At 43.8% G+C, this 23,317-nt stretch overlaps 2 protein-coding genes across 5 annotated transcripts; both read left to right on the plus strand.

Annotated features, from left to right (window-relative positions):
• The first annotated feature begins 855 nt into the window (after positions 1-855).
• Positions 856-4,882, plus strand: LOC119228829 (transmembrane protein 237A-like). The gene is made up of 11 exons (XM_037488773.2): positions 856-895; positions 1,958-2,035; positions 2,116-2,244; positions 2,569-2,677; positions 2,780-2,934; positions 3,163-3,283; positions 3,365-3,556; positions 3,712-3,785; positions 3,879-3,966; positions 4,046-4,167; positions 4,741-4,882. The coding sequence occupies exons 2-11, from the start codon at positions 1,966-1,968 to the stop codon at positions 4,806-4,808; spliced, it is 1,128 nt and encodes a 375-aa protein (XP_037344670.2). The 5' UTR covers positions 856-895; positions 1,958-1,965; the 3' UTR covers positions 4,809-4,882.
• A 645-nt stretch (positions 4,883-5,527) lies between these two features.
• LOC119229046 (abl interactor 2-like) lies at positions 5,528-22,993 on the plus strand. Of its 4 annotated transcripts, none has more exons than XM_037489133.2 (12): positions 5,534-5,786; positions 11,079-11,246; positions 13,801-13,977; positions 14,357-14,374; positions 15,078-15,181; positions 17,487-17,639; positions 18,628-18,752; positions 18,969-19,313; positions 19,829-19,993; positions 20,103-20,183; positions 20,347-20,529; positions 20,716-22,993. In XM_037489133.2, exons 1-12 carry the CDS (start codon positions 5,670-5,672, stop codon positions 20,889-20,891), a joined length of 1,812 nt encoding a protein of 603 aa, XP_037345030.2. In that variant the 5' UTR covers positions 5,534-5,669; the 3' UTR covers positions 20,892-22,993. The 4 variants fall into 4 exon arrangements, with proteins under 4 accessions (XP_037345031.2, XP_037345032.2, XP_037345030.2 ...); XM_037489137.2 differs by lacking the exon at positions 5,534-5,786 and adding an exon at positions 5,808-5,909; XM_037489134.2 differs by lacking the exon at positions 14,357-14,374 and having other exon boundaries at positions 5,528-5,786.
• The last annotated feature ends 324 nt before the right edge of the window (positions 22,994-23,317 follow it).

Consider the following 23,317-nt stretch of genomic DNA (forward strand, 5'->3'; position numbering starts at 1 on the left):
TGAACATGTACATACATGAGGTGGTGTCCCTATTGAAGATCATACAATCATGTGGGTGCATTTATCCCCCACTCACCCCCCCCCCCCTCTCTCTGTGTCCCTCTTGTTTGTTGTCAGGTTAATCTTATGCAGGACAGCTGTAGCTCAGGCGATTAAACGGGAGGATTAGAGTCTTCTCAATGAACCTATCAGCTTATCTGTCATCTATACAAACGCACGGTGAAACAAATAACACGACACGTGACCACATAACACAGGACGTGCACCCATTTGTACTTAGCTCTTTGATAAATGTACTGATTTTTGTTTAACCGCTGCAGTTGTTGTTGAAGGGAGTGATCAAGTTTTATTGAACCCAACTAACTTATTTTGGGAGGGGGGGGGGGGTGTAGAGCTGATCCCAGGACCACACGACTAAATTCTGAACCTGGACAGACTTGTTCTAAGCACTCTGCCGCATTAACGACCAAAGAAAATTGGTATCTGAAATATTTAAGGGAAATCAATCGAAAATATAAACACCAGTGTACTAATCCTGCGCTTGGATTTGTTGACAGGAGAGATTATTAGCCTCCGTGGCTACTCTGGAGCCCTACCAGCAGGTGACCTCACGTCCCATCGACCAACCACAGGCGGCCTCGGCTCAGCGCGTGACCCACCTGCCGCTCTAAGACCCGAGAGTCTTAAAGCTCGCCGTGCCGTCGGCCCCTTGCTTCACCCCCTTACTTCGCATTCAAGCCGCACGCGTTTAAAAGATTTTAAAGTGCACCAGCCGCCTTTGGTCCATCTTTTGGGATTTAACGAGAGCAGCTCGATAAGATCAGAGACAGGAGGAGGGGGGGGGGGGGCGACTGTGTCTGTTTCTTCGGAGCCGCAGAACAAGTCGGCTGCACAGGTGAGCACTGAAACTAAATCAAAGGAATACACCTGTAAATACCTTTTTAGAAAATATGCTTGATGCCAAAGATGTCCCACAGCATGCAGCCCTGTTGTGCAGGTATTGTGGTGCTATTAGAACCCACGGTGCACAAGGCAAGGACGGATACATGAGCGTGAGGGTCAAAGTTCATGGCTCCATGTTAAGACGGGGTTGTGTGTCCAAATGACATTCGGTATGCAACAGTAAACACATTGTTTAGGGCAGCTAATGAACAAGTTATGGCCTTTAAACAAGAGCCACATGGACTGACATGTCTGAGAAATATTTATTTTGAAGGAATGGAATTAAGTTATTATGGAAAACACTGTAAACTGTAACTGTAAACTGTATTATTCGACCGAGGGTGGGAATGTGTATCAAGAGACTTTAACTTTTCATTCCACCATTTCATCACTTTAGAAAACAGTCTGTTAATCGTAGGTGGTTTGATCCCACCCTCATCTTCCTCAATGTTGAATAGATGAAGACACTAATGCCCACATTTGAGGTTAAGTAAGCCTCAGATGAAAGTATCAAATGGCCAAATGTGACGCAAATGTCACGTTTCAGTTAAGTGTGAACAAGAACTAGAATTACATTACATTACGTGTCATTTAACTGACGCTTTAATCTAAAGCGACTTTAAAAACCAAAATGCAGGTTACTTTGGTTCCCAGAGTTCACGCAGTGATCAAGTCCACATCATCCCAACTGGCAGCGAGAAACGCTGACAATGACGCTCCGTCCTGTCTCCTGTGCTGGATTACAGAGCAGAACAGAACTCTCTTCAGGTGACACTTAAATGATTCCCTGCGGTTGGTTTCCACCGGCTGTCGGCAGAGCTCAGGCTAAATCCACTTATCTCAAACGGGCTCAGTCAGACGCAGCCACCGCCAGGTCCCGTTAAACGCCAATTACCTGACCTAAATACCCAAACCTCCGGACCTGGAGAAAAGATCCGGCTAATGGGTTTTTGATCCACGGGGGGTGTGGGGGGGGGGGGGGTGTGTGTTCTGAACTGTCTGACGTCCACCACAGAGAGACCGATGCCGACCGTCAGGAGCAAGAAGAAGAAGCCAAAGAAGGACATCGTGGATGCAGAGGAGCCGGGGGACGGTGAGAGGAGTTCACCTGCAGCTCCGCGCCACGTTCTGTTCTCTTCTGTCGGGTTCTTAACAGGTCCGGTTCCTCAACAGTTGGCGCGGAGGTGGAGATGGAGGAAGTGACCAATAGAAGCCACTCTGTCAGCAGGGACCCGTTGACCCCGGAGCCGCACGATGCTGCACCACAGAAGAAGAAGAAAAAGAAGAGGGCGTCTACTATAGGTCAAAACAATGCAATATTACTATTATTATTATTTTTAAGGTTTTTTAAAGTATTTTACAGTTGTTACTGTTGGAATTAAATGTTCACATAATAGATAAAAAGATCTAGAGGATCATATTTGATCCACATTTCATCCATCGAGTAGTTTTTGAGATATTTTGAATTCATTTTGTATAATAAACTGACACATCGTGCAGACAGAACGAATGATTGAGAAGGGTTAAGGTATCAAATGTGAAGGTGACTGTCAGTAATATGCATTGTTGCAAGCAAAGTGGCAAAGGCTTGCTTTGCATGGAAGGGTCACATTGGGCTGTGTTCAGATCAGGAAGCAGAGCACGCCGACGTGCCGAACGGCAACATGGCGCAGCCCGACGTGGACGCAGAGGAACTGGCGTCCGCAGGAATAAGCAGGAAGACAAAAAGGAAGAAGTGAGCTTAATGTGTTGTGAGAACGTTGGCACGGCACGTATTGCACGTTGGCGTTCGAGTGCCTTTGGAGAAAACGCCTCTCCCCTTGCATCCCGCGGGCAGGAAGGCCAAGGCGGCGGAGCAGATCAACAGTGACCCGCTGGTCGAGGACGACGACCTCGTCACGGACGCCGAGTCCCCGATCCCCCAGCATTCCCTGTTCTCCGCCCCGCACGGACACAGCCAGCCGCTCGGCAAAGTCTTTGTGGAGAGAAACAGTGAGTGTGAAAGAAAAGACAAAACACACACACACACACAACTAGGAAAGGTGAACTCATTTAGAGTACAGAGCTCCACCAGGTGTGTCTGCAACGACCACCGCTGTCTGTTTATTTTTATATTTTGTATTATATAAAGATATATTTACGTGTGTGTGCGTGTGCATGTGTGTGTGTGTGTGTGTGTGTGTGTGTGCGTGTGTGTGTGTGTGTGCGTGTGGTGTGCAGGGCGTTTCCAAGCAGAGCGAGTCGAGCAGAACCGTCACTCGGAGCTGATGGACGACTACCTGGACCCCGGACAGATCTGGAACACCAGAGACGTCGCATTGAGGGTCCACAGTGGCTTCAGGTGTGTGCGCGCGCACACACACACACACACCCACACACCACAAAACACCTCCTCTCTTACACGTTGTGTGTGTGTGTTCAGGGTGATCGGACTGTTCTCTCACGGTTTCCTGGCCGGCTACGCGGTGTGGAACATCATAGTCGTGTACGTGCTGGCCGGCGAGCAGATGACCACGCTGCCCAACCTGCTGCAGCAGTATCACCTCCTGGCCTACCCGGCTCAGTCCCTGCTCTACCTGCTGCTGGCCATCAGCACCGTGTCGGCATTCGACAGGTCAGAGGATCCCTGCGTGTGTGTGTGTGTGTGTGTGTGTGTGTGTGTGTGTGTGTGTGTGTGTGTGTGTGTGTGTGTGTGTGCGTGAAAGTTACAGAGTAGAACAATGGGGTTAAATTTGTGACCGACCGCTTTACGTCGGCTCTCACCTGCAGGGTGAACTTGGCCAAAGCCTCCATGGCGCTGAGAGGCTTCCTCACTCTGGACCCTGCTGCTCTGGCTTCGTTCCGTAAGTGACGCGAGAGACAAAGACGACGCCTTGGGACGAAGACGACGATGACCCAACAACAACAACAAAAAATAACTTTCTCTTTGTGCCCAGTGTACTTCATAGCCCTGATCCTGTCCCTCAGTCAGCAAATGACCAGCGATCGCATCAACCTCTACCCCACAGCCAACCAGACTCTGTGGTGAGGACCCAAAACCACGTTCTGTGCTGTACCGCGTCACGTCTCCCGAGTAATGCGTCTCCTGCCTCCCCTCCTGCAGGCCCCCGGGGTCAGAGCAGCAGATCCTGCGGCCGTGGATCGTGGTGAACCTGGTGGTGGCCATGTTGGTGGGCCTGTCCTGGGCCGTGGTCTCCACCCGGCCCGACGTAGACTACACAGAAGGTGGGTGGGGATACGGTGATGTACAATACTCGCAAGATGAATCAAAGCAAATTAAAGGACGGATGCACACTGGAGGTATTTAAAAGACAAAGTTCTCTCAGGTTATTGTGAACGTAAATATTATTTTTAAAATCTGAAGTAACTCTCAATAGTGTGAATATACTTAATGTTAAACCAAACAATCCCTGGATGAAGATGCACACCATCATCTTTGTCATTCTGGATTGGGTTAAATTCAGTGGATATTTACTACTTCACACCTTTCATCATTTGCATATTAATTCAATTCATTGTATTTTGTATAACCCAAAATTGCAAATTACAAATTTGCCTCACAGAGCTTTACATTCTGTACACATGCGACATCCTCTGTCCCGAAAACCTCACGTCAGCACAGGGGGAAAAAAAACATAAAATGAAAACCCTTTCATGGGAAAAAAACGGGAAGAAACCGTATGGGGAGAAAGTCAGAGGAGGGATCCCTCTCCCCGGATGGAAGTGTGTACAGAATGAACAATCACTAAGGTGATGGTTTCCTGATGATTGATGTGATGGTTTGGTTTTTCTTTGCAGAGTTCTTGATGTCAATGGAGGTGGAGGCCTTCCCAAGAGGAGACGAGACTCTGGACATCCCCGCGTGAAAAGCGCCGACCCCGTACATGTAATGTGTGTTTTTGTACCAAAGGTTATGTAGCCCTTTATTTTGCTTATTTTGTAAATAAAGAAATACAGAGTATGTACATCTTTACAGTTGTTTTTGTTTTTACAGCGTTTGACCACAGGATGGTGCTGCTGTCTCGGGTCACATCAGTCTTTCTGATCAGTCTTTTCTCTTTGAATTTGTGAGTCGTTCTTTTTGTGCATTTGCAATTATTGAAACAGATCTGACCCCATACCGCTGGTCTAAGAAACAAATTAGAGACAAATTATTTGACTAAAGTGATTGCATGTCTCCAGCAGTCAGTCAACATAATGAGCCTAAATGAGTCCCATTTTTTAATGATGCTGTAATGAAATCCCCACCAATATAACTGAGGAACACTGTGAACCTCTGTTGCATGATAGCCTCTGCCTAGTCCAAATAGCCTACAATTTACCTACTACTTAAAATACTACTTCCACTAATTTAAACTTGTCAATTAGCATTAAGTAGTCCTATCTCATTTACGTCCTTTGGTCGAATCTTTTGACGAAGTTTGCCTGAACGCTCCATTGAAACCGTTGGAGTTAAAAGATGCGTCATTGAAAGAAACTTGGAGACATCGTTTTTCGTTTCCATTAGTAACTCAACGTAACTATTTTGATTACTGGCAACGTGTGTGCCATTTCCTGATCAGCACGCTCTTATTCATTGGAAGTCACGACTCTGGGAGCATTTCCAATTTCCCGTTTTTTCCTGCCATCGTCGGGTAAAAGTCGGGAAATTGCCCACGTTCCCTGAAGGCAGCGGGATACATCCAGTCAGCGCGCGCCGCGGCCGTTAGTAGTAAAACCATGCAAAGATGGCGGAGCTACAAATGCTGCTGGAGGAGGAAATTCCTGCAGGACGGAGAGCTTTACTGGACAGTTTTAACAACCTGGAAAGAGTAGCGGAGTACTGCGAGAGCAACTATGTCCAGGTACATGCTAGCATTTAAACGGCAGATGTATGTGTCAAGTCAAAAGATGACAAATCGGGGGGACGTTAGCAGGGAGTGGGCGGTTCGGAGAGTGTAGTGATGGAATGACAGCTCCAAGCTCTGGTATGTGACCGTTAGGTTTTTACATAAAAGATAAAAGTCACGCAGCATTATGAATAGAAATGTATTACCCGTCATACGGTTGAATCTCAAACTCAATTCGGCTTCAAAAGATTTCAACAACCACCTTTGCTTTTATGGAAATTCAACTTTTTTTCAACAGGTTTTTCTCTGAAACGTGACCGTTTGAATGTAATAATGTTAACTAAGAGGGTTATTCCGTTTTTGAAGTAGATCTTTTGCCGTGATTTAGTCTGAAATGGTGTATTCCATGGATGCCGAATGAAAGATCGATTTGTGTTCATCTCAAAAAGACCTGACACATCTTCCACGGGGAGTGTGATGAGTGCAGACAAGCAGGGAATCATCACATGGAGATGTTTCAGAGGGAGTCCGCTGTGGGGACAGATTGCCTCGTTTAAACTTAACTATACTCTCAAAACCAACGATGCGTTCGAATAGGTTGTTGTTGATTTTATTTTGGTGAGGAAATGATCTTCTTTTTTCCCAGTTCTGTACATTTTGCTGAACAATATCTTCTTGTGTAATTGTTGTGTGCTTGCGTGTTCGCGCGCGCGTGTGTGTGTGTGTGTGTTCGTGTGCGCGCGCGCGCCCGTGTGTGTGGGCAGCAAAGACTGTTTTGGACAACTGTTCTCCTCGGTTGGCTTTAAATGAACACCTGTTCATTTTTTATCACATTTTTTCAAAGGGACAAGCTGCATTAACGAAGCCTTTTCTAAAGCCAAAATTAAGTTGTTATAATTAGGGAATGATTTCTCCCCATTTTCTTTCGTTTTCTTTTCTCTTTTTTTCTTTTCTCATTTCACACTTTTCATTTTCCTTTTGTCTATACCTTTTTTACCTATTTTTTTTCCCCTGTCACATATTGCCTTCCCTTTCTCTCAGTGAAATAAATGACTAAAAATTCTGTTCACATCACATTTTTGTGCATGAAAATACATTTTCTATTTCATTAGCCTGTTCATACTACAATGCCCAAATGGGGCCTAACAGGGCTAACTCAGTGCCCACTGGATGGCCTACATTCACGCTGCCAGCAGATGATGTGGGCTATTACATAATCCAGCAGTTGAGCTTTTGATCTTGTTTTATAGACTAAATATTTTGATTCAGCGTTAACCCACGTTAAGCCCTGTGTGGCCCCGTCTCAGGCTATCAGACATGGTCAGGATTAGTTGAGTGTACATTTGGTTAATGCTGGGCAGCTGCTCATCATTATACTATTAGTGACATATTAGATGACCGAAGCATCACATGTTTGCACAAGAAGTCTCTTTGCATTCTAAGATAACCCTAATAATACATATAAATACATATATGCAGAACTGGGTGATCTGAAGCAGGAAAACAAGACTGCATCTAACAGCCGTGTCATCATTTTTCAAAACTTTCAATTTGGATTTTGCCCCCCCACACCCCACTCACACATCCCCTTTCTGGGTCCTCCACAGCTGGTACTAGTTAGCTTTCAGCAGAAGTAGTCATAATGTAACTTGACCTCCTACTGCTCATTGAAAACACATGGTAACACGGCAGGGGGCTGGACATGGACACGGGCTGTGTGTGCGTGCGTGTGTGTCTGTGCGTGTGCGCATTTTAACTTGGAAACCATGGCGATTGGTTTTCCAGTTGAGGGAGTATCAGCCTCCACCTTCAGCGTTGGTGCCAGGAACAGCTCCTACGGGGGCGTTTGGAAAGACTGGTTTGTTCTCGGATGCTTGGCCGTTGTAAACCTGACTGGATCCCGTGATGGTTTTACATTTCATCCCTGTTGGAGAGAGACTATTTTTGAAGGTTTTTAGTAAAACAAAATTGACTTAACTAGTTGACAGCCTGTCTGAAGGAATTAAATGATAAGTCCAATTTAGCCGTTTAGAGTTGTGGTTTTCGTGCGTGTGTTAAAGGGCTGCGGCTTGAGATCAGAACTGGTTTGAATGCATGAATTCACCAAAACTTAACTCAAGGAGACATTCATCATGCGTGCAGCTTAAAGGCATCTAGCTCAGTCCTTGTATTGAAACTTGTCTCTGTGTTTCATCTTCTTGTGTCAGACGAGAAGATGCACTGCTCAGAAGTGTCCATCGAGGCATTTCATATTACCTAGAGTGAGCTGTTCTATCCCGTGATAATTATCTGATTGAATGTACATTGCTTCATAATAGGTGTTTGTGCCTGTGTGTGCGTGTGTGCGTGCATGTGTTTTTAAGATGAATGCTTCAGCATTGGGGACGTGGATATATCTGGTTCAAAGTCAAAGAGAATACCTCTTTTAAAGAGTAATGAGGTATGTCTTACTTTGACAAACACACACACACAGATCCCCCACTCTCACCAACTGCCATGCAGAGTCTCTACTTACAGACCATGTGACAGATATGGCTGTAATTTGCAGATATAGATTACATCAAGCACCAATCATTTTTCCCAGACACGTTTACATTAAAATACATAGAGGTACTTCTTTTACTGTTTTCACTGTTATTTTCAGAAATATGTAGAAAAGGAAACATGACTTGCATCAAAAATGGCCCGTGTCCTGCTGCTGTGGGAAGAGTCCACCTTAAGACACTTAAATCAGGAGTTGTAGAACGTATTGCCCTACAAATAGCTGGAACCAAATGCACACATATACACGTAGAATGTTATTGATAACTTCATATTCGCTCGCTCTCTGCTCTCTTTGTGTCTCTCAATCAAATGCTTGCTACGGTTGTAATATATACACACACACACACACAGAGACAGACCCTTGAACTACAATAAATCCATCAATCAATCAATACAACGTCATACAAAGGAAGGCGCCGTCTGTATTTATGACAATATTGAAAGAAATTAACAGCTGGAACGCAACCGTTAGACTTGAGTTAATCTTCATTTTAAAAAGAGGTCAGAGGAATGAGAGCGTGCATATGTGTACATCCGATCTTAGTCATGTATATGAACCTCTTACAGCTGGATTTGAGGGAAAAAACCCTGAAATATGTGTGTGCACTTCTGATGCTCTGTGCTGTCCTCAGGCCAGAGAGGCAGCCCTCCAACTAGGTCACGGCTAATAGCGCATCAGATGGCTGATCGGAGAAGGAGACAGAAAATAAGAGATGTAATGAGGATGATTTGATAAGGAGATTAAACACTGACAGAAGACTGGACTGAAGGGTTGTAGATTGAGCCTGGAGGAGTGCTTGAGCGCTAGCTAATTTAGACATGTCTCTTGGATGCCAGCCGTCCTCTACCTCACCACTTTGTATACTTACTATATATTAACATCATTTGGGATATTGTGCACATCAAATGGCAGAAACCTTTTGAGCAATGCGATCAAATCTGAAAAATTCTACTGTTCTGTTTTATTCGGAATACAAAAAGTGGATGTGAATCCATCTAAATCGAGTATTTCCTTTTAGTCATCACGTAATTAAAGAACTCTGAGGTCCGACTGTGAGAATGTGTGAACGTAAGAGTGTGTGTGTGTGTATTAGAGACACACATTGGTGTCAGTGTGTTTCTTGTCAACCTCGGGCATGAATGAGTTAGACCTGACCTACATCATGCTCCAGCACACACACACACACACACACACATTTATCAGTGTGTGTATTTTGGATTCTGTCCTTGCTGTATTAAGTACTCGTACAGTATACATGTTGCACACACACACACAAATGAACAACTCAAAGCAATCCTGTATAGTGATATTCATTTTCCATATTTCTAATACAGTTTTTCTCCATTGGTTTGGCTCATTTTTTGAAACAGAAATGACATTCTCAAAACAACATGGACAAACCTCCAAACAACTTAGCAATTTCTCAATACAGAATTGAATTTCTCATTCATTTGGGTAAATTGCAAATGTCTAAGTACATATCTCAATGTCTCAGTACATATTTGCAAATGATTAAGTACATGTAGCCTACATTTAGCACAATTTCCAAGTGAATAGATCTTGTTGATCTAAACTGATTGTTGATTCTCAGTCTAATTGTTTTTCGCTCCAAAACGTCTCAGCGTAATTTCATTGTATAAGTCATCACATGCACAATAGTCTGTTCAATTGTCAAAATTACTCAAGAACATAATACCATGAATACCATATATGAATCCCTTGGAACATTTGATAAATTCACAGTATTGAATTGAAGTAACAATTGACAGTCAGGTGAAACTAGAACTTTATTTTATTTATTCTTCAACCAGCTTTATTTACAGCACTGTAGGCCGCATATAATTTTCATTGTTTTTTGTTTCTGTGTTTATTTTACAGTATACTATGCTGTATATATTTTCTTTTTACTCTGATGTATGGAAGTTATTTTATGTTTGTGAATGATAATTGCAATTACAATTTCCGGTAGTATGAGTGCAATGTGTGATGTCAAACCTTGGAGGCTAATCTTACCCTAAAATCCTATTTTATTCTGTTAGCTAGACAAAAAAATCAGTACAGTAACCATTGTCAATGAAGGACTGGGCTAAGACTGGTGGACATGAGGGATTTCAATGGTCCTCTGCCATAGTGACAAAACAACTAAACATTTTGACCTGCAGTGTTTAAACAATGACAAAAGGACTTTTCATTTTGGGGGCACTGACTATTTTTATGAGAAAATGATTTGGTTTTGAAGCTTGAGTTAACTGTTTTGGGTGAGATATGACCTTTTGAAGGTGATCTATGTAGTTGTGCTGAACCATATAGGCTATTTTACCAAATGCATTAAGAGCTTTGAGAATGTAATTTCTGTTTCAAGAATTGAGCCAAACCAATGGAGAAAAACTGTAAGCCGTACGTGGGTATCGTGCTGGCCGTGATTAGGACGATAATATGGTTCATTTATTAAAGTGCATTTGTCGGAAAGAGGAAACGAGGATCGTCAAAGCATAATTTTGCTTGAGAAAATACAACGATTCAGCCGTCATTTAGAGCTATTCCCAGGGGGGTTAGGGGTTAACCCTCAACGTCCAAAATTAAGCTGAAGGGAAAGCATAATTAGCATGTTGGGGACTGGATTTTGCTCTTGCGAGGACTTCCGCCCTCTTGTCGTATCCGCCACTTTACCGTAGTCCTCTGCTCCTCTGTGAATAAAATGGTGGCACCCCGTGGGATCCTGTCCTAAATCTGTCTTCCCCCCCCCCCCTCTCTCTCTGCAGTCAGCAGACAAGGAGCGAGCCCTGGAGGAGACGAAGAGCTACACCACCCAGTCTTTGGCCAGCGTCGCGTACCTCATCAACACGCTGGCCAACAACGTGCTACAGATGCTGGACATCCAGGCCTCGCAGCTCCGCCGCATGGAAAGCTCCGTCAACCACATCTCACAGGTCTGGTGGGAGCATTGCAGGACCCCCGCCCTCCTGTTTGCTTCATTTGTATTTATTTCTATTTCCCAAATTCTCCTCTGGGTGTACTGCAGCCCATAGTCCTCACAATTCTAACAGTGGTCGTCCTCAGTCTAAAAATCCGTAGCATTTTCTTCATTTGCATGGACGCAGCGTAGGTCTGTTATTCACGGGAAGAGCCCTCATGGGTGAAAGCACACGCGATATGTAATCATGTATGCATGCGGTCTCGCTTATGTTCTCCGCTCTGTGGACGCTGCTCAGTTAACTGCGTCATGTAGCGGGCCAGAATCCCTCTCAGGAGAATATTGCACTTACAAAACCCCAAAGGAGGCAAAAGCAATAAACTGCCGAAGTAAATTAACAATGAAAAGTGGCTCAAGGGCAGAGATGTGTATTTATAGTTTCCAACCCTGTGTGTTACACACATGAGTTTTTATGTATGTAAATATTGATGTACTCTGGTGGGGTTATGAACCATCACTGAATACGTTGATGAATACATCAATGCTGGTGAGCGGGGTCATTATAGCCAGTGAAAGCAGCCGTCACTGGTTTAAAACAGCAGCTAGTTATCTAAACTAGACTGAAATGAATTGATTTGCGATATGAAAATCGTTAGAAGTACAACTTTGATTCTTAGAATCACACCGATGTAATCAGGTTTGTAAATGTTCCATGTAAAGGTGTGTCCGGTTGCTCTATAAGGAAACGGTTTACCTGAGTATTTAGAGGAATACCAACTAGGAAGAGAGAGAAAAAACCCCAGAGTCTTCTTCATGTTTGTCAGCTGCTCAGACAAATAAAGCCACCCGTAGGAGTGAAGCATCACCAGATGTCTGATCAGGCCTACACAACACTCTGCACCCACACATCTCACCACACTCCATATCGAATAAAAAACGCTTCGGTTTTGTGCTCGTTGAGGCATTTCTATAACACTGCGTTCATATTCTTAGAAAGACCCGCACATCATAAATAAGAAGTACTGCTGCACTCTGCTAAGATTCATTATTTAGAACCAACTGTAGGAAAAGAAGAATTTTCACTCATTAAACATTGAAATGCACAACTGTCCCTATTCGGAGCAGCAAGTGCTTAAAGGATAAAAAAGAAACTTGAGTTTTAGTGGTACAGAGGATCCATTCTCCTTCTAAGACCTCCGCATAGTTACTATAATGAGAATAAGCTCTGCATGCAGGCATAATGAGACGCTTCTCTCTGTTATGTTAGGCCAGGACTGTGATTACACGTCATAATTACTGCTTTCAGTTCAAGGAGACACAGTCACATCTGTTCTGTAGGCGAACGTTTCATGCCATGAGGCTCCCTCTCATGAAGTCCAAAAGTGAGAAGAGCTTATATAATCCATTGGCCATTTTATGTGGTAGAAATCAGCCAACAATGTGAATGATGAAGAATGTAAAGACAAACATATCTGTCTGAAGGATGTTTAAATGTTTAGTCTTTCACTTTATGAACAAAAAATCAGTCACCTTGTGTTATAAAGTCTGTATTGGCTTTTAATTCTAGAAACTACCATCTAATGAAGACGTATTCAGAGCTGAAAACGCGTCGCCTCTTGGTGATGATGGCAGTCTCACTGTCACCTTTCCCATTGCGTATCCAAAATAGAGGTGTGACTCTTTCCGTATCTCACAAATCAATTACCTTCGTATCGTTGTCCAGTTCGCTGTGTGCTGAGACATGTGGTGTGCGAAAAACATGGAGGTTTTATTCATGATGTGTGTGTGTATTTGCAAGAAAATGTATATTTACTGAACAACAACAGTGGTGGTGTTGCCACCACTAAGCTTTCCATAAACGTACTTCTAATGCACTGAAAGTACCATTAACACTGGTTCTGACTTGAGAAACAGGTTTTCATACCCATTGAAATGCACAACTCCAAAAATATCGTCAGCGTGAGAGCGTAGAACCAGCGTGAAGACATGAAGACACACTCCCTCTCCCGTTTCTCACGGTGAATACATTTAGAGGTTTGGGCTGACGCCAAGTACAGGGAACGTTTGGGCTCCCGAAACTTCAGTCTTTTTAGACGAAATGAAACCGTAGGAAGGAATGTGTTTACCATAATGGAGTTGATTCAGCCCGTTTTATAATCCGCTCATTTTCTAAAGGGAAACAAAGCGGTGTCTCCAGAACTGTTGAGCACTTTATTAAACCAATCCACACACACAGAAACCCTCCCAAAAAACGGTTGTCATTTATACATCTGTAAGTTTTGGGATGCAATGTACTGCAAATGTCCCAGTAAATATCTTACCTTCATCCTTCTATCGGTTCTGTTTGTGTCAACAAACGAACAGATTAACCTATCTAAGAACCGTGTATAACCCAAACCCAATCCCTGACTCCATCAGTAGCAGAGTCTTTAGTATGGAAACATCTCAACAACTGCCACATGGATTGCCATGACATTTTGTGTAGACATTCATGTTCTCCAGATGATGAACCTCCAGTGCCGCCATGTGGTTGACACTTTCTTTTTTTCTTTTTTTAAAAACTTTTACAGACCGTTGACATCCACAAAGAGAAGGTGGCGAGGCGGGAGATCGGCATCTTGACCACCAATAAGAACACGACCCGCTCTCATAAAATAGTTGCACCGGCCAATCCAGAGAGGCCGGTGCGCTTCATCAGGAAGACCATCGACTACAACGTGCTGGACGACATTGGACACGGAGTGAAGGTGGGAATAACAACGGAAATAAGGGTGCTGAGAGTAATAATGCTATTTTTTTTTTTTACCTTTTGTGCCGCTAAATGGTGACATGTAGAGTTTAGACTTTTTAAAATATCACAGGAACTGATGGTTTAAGTTGTGTGGCACTTTTAGTCATTCTGATTCACCTAAGTGCAACTTAACATTTGGAGCCGTTTGGTTTTATTTTCCTGTGCCTCCTCCGTCTTTATCGGTCTGCCTGTGTTTGATCTTTTTCTGTCTTCCTGGTATTTCTACCTCACGTTAATGTTTGAATGATGCGGTTGCACTGACATTTACCTCGAGAACAACTTTTGTTCCCTCTTCTTCTTCCTGTTTTCCCCATTGCTTTCATTGCTGCATTAAGTGGTTGTTGAGGTTCAAGGTAAGGCTTAAAAAAAAAAAAACACATCTGTTTATAATACCAGGATAATAGATCTCATGTGTATATGATGGAGGGAAAAATGGCTATAGTGAAGCGACATAAGAAAAATGTCAGTTATAAACAAAGGGAACAATTGGTCCAGTTGGTTGCTAGGTAGAAGCGTGTGATGCCTAGTAATATTTTTGTCTAAGAACGACAGAGATTTTCTGTTCTAAATGACAAATAAATAACCATCAGACCGTGATTATCCACCACTTCTGTCACGTTACCTCCTCTGCATGCTCCTAAATAATCACTGTTGTATGTTTAATACTTAATTGGTGTAATTGGTGGCCTGGAACCCAGACTGGCCAATCACAGCACCGCGTTGATAAGTAATGGTCTCTGCTCCGTAGACTCTCATGCAATCATTTCAGATTTTCTTCATTCTCACTTTGGTTACAGGGATTTTGCGCGTACGGTTGGAAAGAAATATACACGCTGTATGGACTGTTCCATACAGCGTGTACTGCTCAGTCTGAGATCATTTTAGATTAGGTCTCCATGGTTCTTGGCTGGAACAGTGGGTATTTTGTGATAGTTTCGTGGTTGTTGTGTCAATAACTAAATCATTTCACAGTTCCAACCCACACACATTAAAAAAAACGAGTCTGTTGAAGTTTAAAAGTCATTATGCTCATGTTCATTCATGTATTTTCCTCAGGTCAACGGGCAGCAGAACATGAAACTAGGTTTGAGCTTGTCCCGGTCCAACCCCCCCACGCAGAAACCGCCCAGCCCTCCGAGGGCAGGAAAGGGCATCTTAGGGTACGTACCTGATGTGCACACTCACACACCTGTACACTGCTCCTCTCGTCTGACATGGGTTCTTCTTTGTTCATGGTTTTATTTCTAATCGGTTTTCCGTTGCGTCAATGTTTGTTCTGAATGCGTGAAGGACGTCTGAATAACTTTTTTTTTCTCTTTCAAATGCAAATGGTCGATTATGCCGACAAAAATCCTCTCGCAGAATCCCAGATGTGTCGCTCTTTGAGCTGACAAACGTAGTGTGTGTGTGTGATGTCATCCCCCTCTGCCGGGTCTAATCTGTAATAAACTCGCTGCAGGAACCCCTCACACAAGGGACGAACATACACACACACACACTGAAGCGTAGCGCTCAGAGGAAGAGGAGTAACGTCATGCGTTGTGTTCTAGGTCACCCAGCTGTATCTTTCTCCTTCTCCCTACTTATCTTCATCTAGATTTTTCTTCCTTCCTCGATCTTTTAACTTCGGTTTAATTCAGTCTCTCTCTCCTGTGGCCCGTTAGTTCAGGTTAGGAGGTGGATTTCTTGCCAATGTACAACACAGGGTTGTGGACTTAAATTCAGTTTATGTGGTCCCATAGGATCAAAACCTAAAACCCACAACGAGATAGAAAGACCTGCGTGATATAGTGAAGGGTGGGAGATGAGTTTCGGAGACTTGGATAAACATGAAGGCTGAAAACTGGGGGGAATAACTGGCGCATCATTGTCCAAAGGTACCAAACCCCTACCTGCACCTCTACTTCATATATTTACCGCACTTCTTCGTCAGTGGGTTCTTGAAGTCCTGCCGTCACCACGTGATTGGCGGGCAACCAGCAGAGAAATGTTTCGGGGACAAGCTATTTCTCAAAGCGGTGTGTGTGTGTGTGTGTGTGAGAGGTGCCAGGTAGCCAGCTGGTCTAGTGCCACCTCAGACCTTCTGTTGTTGTGTTCCTTCCTGTTCCCCCGTCCGTTACCTGCTGATCAGTCGGCCGTTCTCTACAATAATCCCTGATTAAGCGGCAGCGCGGACAGTGAGACTCGATGAAACGTATGAATACAAATGTAATTTGCAGAATAAGTGGGGAGCGTGTTTGAGGGCGCCGAAGGGAGTAAAATGTAACTGTCGTTAACAAGCCGAGTCCCTCAAACACACCGCAGAGTGTTGGCATCTTCCACAGCCCGAGTCCTTCTGCCTCCACACACACATGCACTCGATAACACTCGATAAACGCATCATTTTGACACTATAACTGTTCTTGTCTAATGTTATTCTTGTTTTTTTATTTGCATAGTATTAAATCATTGAACACGTCATAAGCTGTACACACGATACGCCGGACTAAGTGTAGATGTTCACTAGTCAAGGTGTTTTTTTTATCCTAAACAAACTTACTCTTGTTTGTCTTCGGTCTTTTTTTTTCTGTGCTGATGCTCGCGGGTCCTTGTTCTATACAGTTTGTGAAGCTGAAGGAGTCATATTCTAAAAATACCTGACTTTTTAAACATGACCTTAGCTGATATCTCCCCTTCTCTGACAGCAAAGAGGGATAATCCCATCCCATCCCTAACGTAGAGATAGCTTTCAATCTCTTATGAATAATTATCTTGTATTAATTAACCCTGTTACCTTGAAATCTATGAGCTTCTAATGTCATGTTCAGTTTAATTATGACTAACCGTTAATCCTAGAATATGCCGTCTAGTCTGAGCTGGTTCTTTGCGCATGTTGGAGCTACAGAGCCCTCTTGTGTTGATAATCAGAATTTAATCTATTATGTAGTGAACTAGAAGCATAAAATTAAATTACTCAGTATGCTGAAATAATACTTCAACTCAGTCGTCATTTCAGTCGCTTTTTTCACGCTCCATTTCTGCCGCCTCAAAACACACATAATATTTATTACTCCTTTAGTTTTAACACTCAGTAAATCAAATGATTATCTTCTTTATCAGGTTTGTGGTTTTATCACATAAACCCACAGCTGTCATCACCTTTTAATTAAATTCTTGCTCTAAAATGTGTGACATCACCTTTTTCCAACTGCGCCACTTTAACACCAGTAAGAAAACCAAAGGCAACCGAAGCAGAAGGTGTGTAAAATGTCAAATGTCAAATGTCGTCGTTATTTTTCCGATTTGAAAATACAAGTTGCTTAAAATCAAATCTCAGCTCACGTGTTGGTTTAATATGACATTTTTTTTGTTTCCAGGCTCTTAAATGTTTTGCATCCGTGGTGCTGGAGTGGTTCTTGACCTTCTCATCGTAAACCTCTCCCCCCATTGACCCCCCTCCCTCCCTTTTACCCCTCACACGCGCAGGAAGAACTCCCCCTATAGGACACTGGAGCCGGTGCGCCCCCCAGTGGTGCCCAACGACTATGTCTCCAGTCCCACCAGAAACAATGTGGCCGTGGGACAGGCTCCCAGTCCGGCCCGCACTGCCACCCTGCACCATCGACCCCGAACATACAGGTAGCCGGGGGCGCCGCGTGCAAACATGGCGGCCAGGACCGGGTCTCTGGGCTTTCCCTCCTGCTTTAACGCTTTCTCTATTTTAAGAAAAGGCAGATGCTTTTTCTTAAAATCAACTACAAAGAGGCCAAAACCAACACCACCGTGTGTCTAGCCTGGGATCACTGATTGATTTTAGCAAAAAATACAAACAATCAAAGCTGGTTGCATTTTTGCATTTGTCCTAAAAATACTCTCCTTTCTTCTGACTTCATTGCCCAACTTCATCTCAATCTGCTTCTGTCCCGTGTTTCCTCTGTGGTTGTATTCAGCAGTGAGGTGGCATTGCCCTGCAGTGAACCCTAAATGTTTAATACTTGTACAAATGTACAAATGCGTTGCAGTGGCGGCCATCACTGCTGAGTGAACACTCGCCACCGCAGCTTCAACTAACCGATTTCCTTCTTATTCATGGGTTCATTTTCAGTTCCTATCGTTTTATTTTCTCTCTTCTGCAGTTTATGTAACTGTGTGGGCTTGTTGGTGCTCTGGCTGGAAATAGACAGACATTATTAGAATCTTTTCCATCTAATCTTCACCTTTTGTGTGTCCTGATCTGGAGCCTGTGTTTTTATCTTATTGGTGTTTCATTGCTTCTGTGCTGACATCAACTCGACTCCCTGCTTTTGTCCTCATATATTCTCATTTACAGGCTACTGACGTCTTCATTGCCTTTTTTATTTTTCCTCTTTCTGCTTCTAACATCCTCCTTTTCTCTTCATTATGCTTTTAAAAATGTTACACAAGATTACACTGCAAAACATACAAACTTCCACATGTAATTTAGCCATTTCCTCTCTGCAAGACTGTGTCTGTCCTCACCTAGTGTGTGTGTGTGTGTGTGTGTGTGTGTGTGTGTGTGTGTGTGTGTGTGTGTGTGTGTGTGTGTGTGTGTGTGTGTGTGTGTGTGTGTGTGTGTGTGTGTGTGTGTGTGTGTGTGCGCGCGCAGTGGTAGCAGCGGGGGCAGCCATCACAGCAGCAGCGGTCGGAGCAGCAGCAGGGAGAACAGTGGCAGCGGCAGCGTGGGCATCCCCATCGCCGTGCCGACGCCTTCCCCGCCCTCCACCTTCCCAGGTATCACACACACTGAAATGGTTTTGTTGCGTGTCAGGAGTTTGGCTGCATGTTTCTTTCCGATTTGACCTCTTTTCTTCTGTCCCTTTCTGTTTTCACCCCTCAATACGAGTATAAATGAGCTGGGTATTATTAATGAACTACATGATGATTCTCACCCCCCTTCCTGCTTGTCTCCTCTCTCGTTTCCTTTCCTTCCTCCCTTCTTCTTTGAAGTTTCTCCAACTGCTGGACCCGCTAGCTCTTCCTCCACTGCCCCTAACTCCTCTCCCTCCGCGTCCCCTACTCCTTCCTCCTTCTCCTCCTCTTCCTCCACCACAACCTTAACGCAACCCAGCGCACCCTTATTACCAAACTCATCTACGCAACACACCGACTCCCCTCCTCAACCGAACCCACAATCCAATGCACCCTCCGACACGTCTCCGGCCTCTGACCCCGCCCCCGGCACGTCTGATGTCCAATCAGTTGTTTTTCCTGGCGAGCTGTCTCCTCTCCTTCCTCCTGCCCCTCCTCCTCCTCCACTCTCCCCCTCCTCCTCCTCCTCATCACCCGCCGAAGGTGAGTTTCTCCAACGCCACCACCACCTCTGGCGCCTGCTTGCTCCCTTCCTCCGTTCTTATGAAGAAACTCTTTGTGTTGAACTTTCAATACAAGTTGCAATAAGTGTTGTATTTTCATGTGGGGGGGGGAGGGGGGGCTGATTCTTTTTTTTTTTTTTTTTTTTTGTCAAATCTTTTGTTATGCTGCAATCTATTGTAGATCACGGTGTACTTCAAGGGTCTCCTATCCCAGAAAGAGAGATTCAGTTACTTTTTTTCTTCTTTTTTTCAGGTTTTAGCCGCAGGTTTTTAAATGAATGCACAACAACACAGTTGTTTCCTCAAACTTCTTCCACTGGATTAATTCGGCTGACTGTTCATTTTTGCATCCTGCTTTTTCGTGTGTGGTTGTTTTGGGATTTACTATTAAATAATATCATTTCAAGGTTAACAGTTATTTAAAGGATTGAGTGTTCAAAAAGCAAAGTGTGAAACCTCTGAGCTCGGTGTGACCTCGTCCCTGTGCTCCTGCAGGTCCCCCCGTCCCTCAGTTCTTCAGCATGAACCGCCCTCAGCCCCGACTGCAGGCTCAGCAGGTGGGGGGGTCCCTGCCATACCGCCGCCCCCCCTCTGTGACTGGTCAGCCCATAGTAACGGAGAACCAGGTCAACGGCAATCCCTACTACAACCAAAGCCCAGGTATGTCCTGGCAGTGTGATGATGCTCACAACAGAATTCATTGAAAATGTCTCTCCAAGTAGGCAGATTATTTGTGTATTTTAAATCTTTGGCACGTGTGTGTTGGCAGCCTCCCCTCCGCCCCCCTCCCTCCTACAGTTCAGTCCTCAGCTTCCGCTGATGGGTTTCGTAGCTCGAGTTCAGGAGTCCAGTAAGTAGTCGGGTTTCTTCACTCGGCCATCACAGAGATGTGATTATGCTTCTCTTCCTGTGAATTACACATCCGGCTGTTATTTGTGCGTCACTTTGGTTTTACATCTGTTCAGGTTGCCTCTGTGCTTTATTTAGATTTGTAATCTGCTCTTCCCCTTCAGTCTCAGACGTCCCTCCTCCCCCTCACCCAGCAGCCGAGAGCCAATCAGGGGCCGAGGAGCCCCTCCTTTCTCCTCAGCCACTGGAGGACGAACAGCAAGAGGAGGACTCTGCAGTGGTGGAGTACTGCGACCCGTACGCCGAGGAGGACCCACCGTGGGCCCCCAGAAGCTACGATGAGAAAGGTACACTGTGCGGCAGTTAGAATGTATGCCAGTTTACGTCCTCTGGGGGTTGCATTGTGGGACGGGGATGGTTTGGGTATGTGTATTATAATGTACTTAATTGATATAACTTGCATCGCTGAATAAAGGCAAAGAATCAACATAATACATACATTATAATTAATAACATCTCTCTACGCCCTCTAGTGGTGGCCATCTACGACTACGCTGCCGACAAGGAGGACGAGTTGTCGTTCCAGGAAGGAGCGATCATCTACGTCATCAAGAAGAACGAGGACGGCTGGTACGAAGGCGTGATGAACTCCACCACGGGCCTCTTCCCCGGAAACTATGTGGAGTCCATCATGCACTACGCCGACTGAGGAGCCACACCAGTGCAGTTGTGTCCTTGTCTGTTCAGTCCGTTGGTCTCTGCGGACATGTGTCGCCTCGCTCCAGTTCAGCTTCCCGGTTCCGAACTAGAAGGGAGAAGCTTTTATTTTATTGTGACTCAATCAGATCAGAATAATCAGAATCTGTAAGTGAGTATGAGCATCAGTTCACAATTTGTTTTGTTCCGATTTTCCGAGCAGCATCTGTCTGCATTTCGGGCTTTCTCAATGCTGGTTCAGAATATGTGTTAAGTATTAATAAGGTCGCTTGTTGGAGAACTGAGCGTCATTTCAGTTATTTTAATGTCGTTGTTTGTTTCACTCCAGATGTGTTTGACGTGAAGGATCCAATTCAGATGAAGTTTTACTTTGATCACAACGAGAAAAAAAGTTAGTTTACTTGAAATCACAAAATAATCATTTAATCCTTAATCACAGGGGACAATACCAAATCTAAAATTACCAAAATATAGCATGTCTGGTTACATGGAGGAAAACATGTAGTAACTATGATCAAAATGAGATATAACAAATCAAGTGTTCAAAGAGGAAAGATGCTTTTGGTGTCATTTAAGTCTTCTCACTGCATCTTGGTGGTTTCTGCCGATCTCCTCTCTTTATTCCATCATCACGTCGCCCTCAACTGCTTCCGTATTAATATTTTAGCTCGTTCAGACGCTGCTGTAACTGACCGCTTCACCATCGTACCGCCACGTCACTACGAGCAGCATTTATTTTATTTATACTCTGCTTCCCTTTGAGCTTTGCCTTAACAGACGATTTACTTCTTTTTTTTTTCAAGAGCCTTACCTCCGTCTTCTCTGTCAATGAATGATTAAACTTAACCTGTTGTTACTTGTATTCATATTGATCTAAATGGACAGGATCAGAGGAGGTTGGCAGAGGTTCTCTCCACAGAACAAATTCAATATTGACGCACACGTACTTGAAGTGTGACTTCGGAGCCTTTTTCCTTCCTGGACCTGAACAAAGCGCCTGCTGGAGATTCTGGACCTGAAGTTTACAGCGTGGTTGCCTGCATGCCTGATATATAACAGACATTTCAAATCACAATGACTTCATATTTGTTTTTTCACCAACTTGCTTTATTGTTTCTGTTCGATCAGCTGGAGGTTGTGATGTTTTTGTTCAGTAATGTTTGTAAGAACCCTTTAAAAAGAGCTATTAAGTGTGTTTGGACTCCAGACTGACTCTCAGATTGAAGGTGGATATTTTCGTGCCATAAGTGTGTGTGTGCGTGTGTGTGTGTGTGCACCAACCCTTGTGGACTAAAGTGACTATGGACCTGAAACGGTGTCTTCTTGTTGTTGGGTGTTATTTAAGAGGCACAACAAGCCGAGTCGGCCAATCCCTGAGAGCAGAGCAAAGCTCATCGGCTGCGTCTTCTGGCCCTGAAGACGGAGTGTGTGTGTGTGTGTGTGTGTGTGTGCGTGCTCACTATGAAAATGTTTACTACATGTTTCCTGTTTCTGGTGAAGGTGTTGATCTCCAGCAGACCGGCGGCATAAAGCAGGGACACTAAGCCGCCGCGAGGGCTTCACATTGAATTATTTAACGTTTTAGTGGTGTGAGAAGTACATAAATAAGCTTTCTGGTTCTTCTATTTGTGTACGTTGCAGTGTTGTTATCACACTGTGGAGGTTAAGGACACATTTCCTGCCAGAGAGAAGTTTGTTGTTTTTCCATTCCGATTGATCCGAGTCAGGTAACATTCCCACATTGATTCATGAGATTTGGATCAGACTTATGATACTATATAACGTATTGGCATATTCTGATTTGTTAGTTATTCTGCAGCCTCTAGACTGCTCAGTAAAATGTAAAGACAGCTTCTCTCTGGCTCATTTTACCAGGAATCTGCTTCATGTTTTGCCCTGCAGACGTTAAACCTTTAACTTTATTAATAGTTTGTCTTTGAAAACCAGCTCCCTTCTGGGTCTGATTCCATTTGGACAAGTTTGGGGATATAGCCATTAAAGTCTAACAAATTTTAATATAGAATTTTTTAACTCTGTTTCTTATCAACAAAGAACAGTTTATTAAGTGTTGAAGTAATTAAACAGTACATGTGAGACCTTTCTTGTATGTTTTATTTTAACTTATCGGTTCCCCTTTTAAAAGCATTTCTTTAATCCCAATCTATTCAGCGGAAATAAATTCCCCACGTGAAAGTAAATTTAAGAGCTCATTGTGAGAAACTTTCTGAGTTGAATCTACTGAAAGCACATCACTTTTTTTGTAAGAAATGGGGAAAAGGTAAATGTTTTATTTCATCTTACACAGATGCACTGTCTCGAAGTTATATTTTAAAAACGTAACCTGTATATCAGTGAAAAAGTGAAGCTGGAATATTTATTTGGGTCATACTAATTTAAGAGAAACAGGGATCTATTCAT

Source organism: Pungitius pungitius, chromosome 10 (genome assembly GCF_949316345.1).
Source record: "Pungitius pungitius chromosome 10, fPunPun2.1, whole genome shotgun sequence".
Taxonomy (NCBI): Eukaryota; Metazoa; Chordata; class Actinopteri; order Perciformes; family Gasterosteidae; genus Pungitius; species Pungitius pungitius.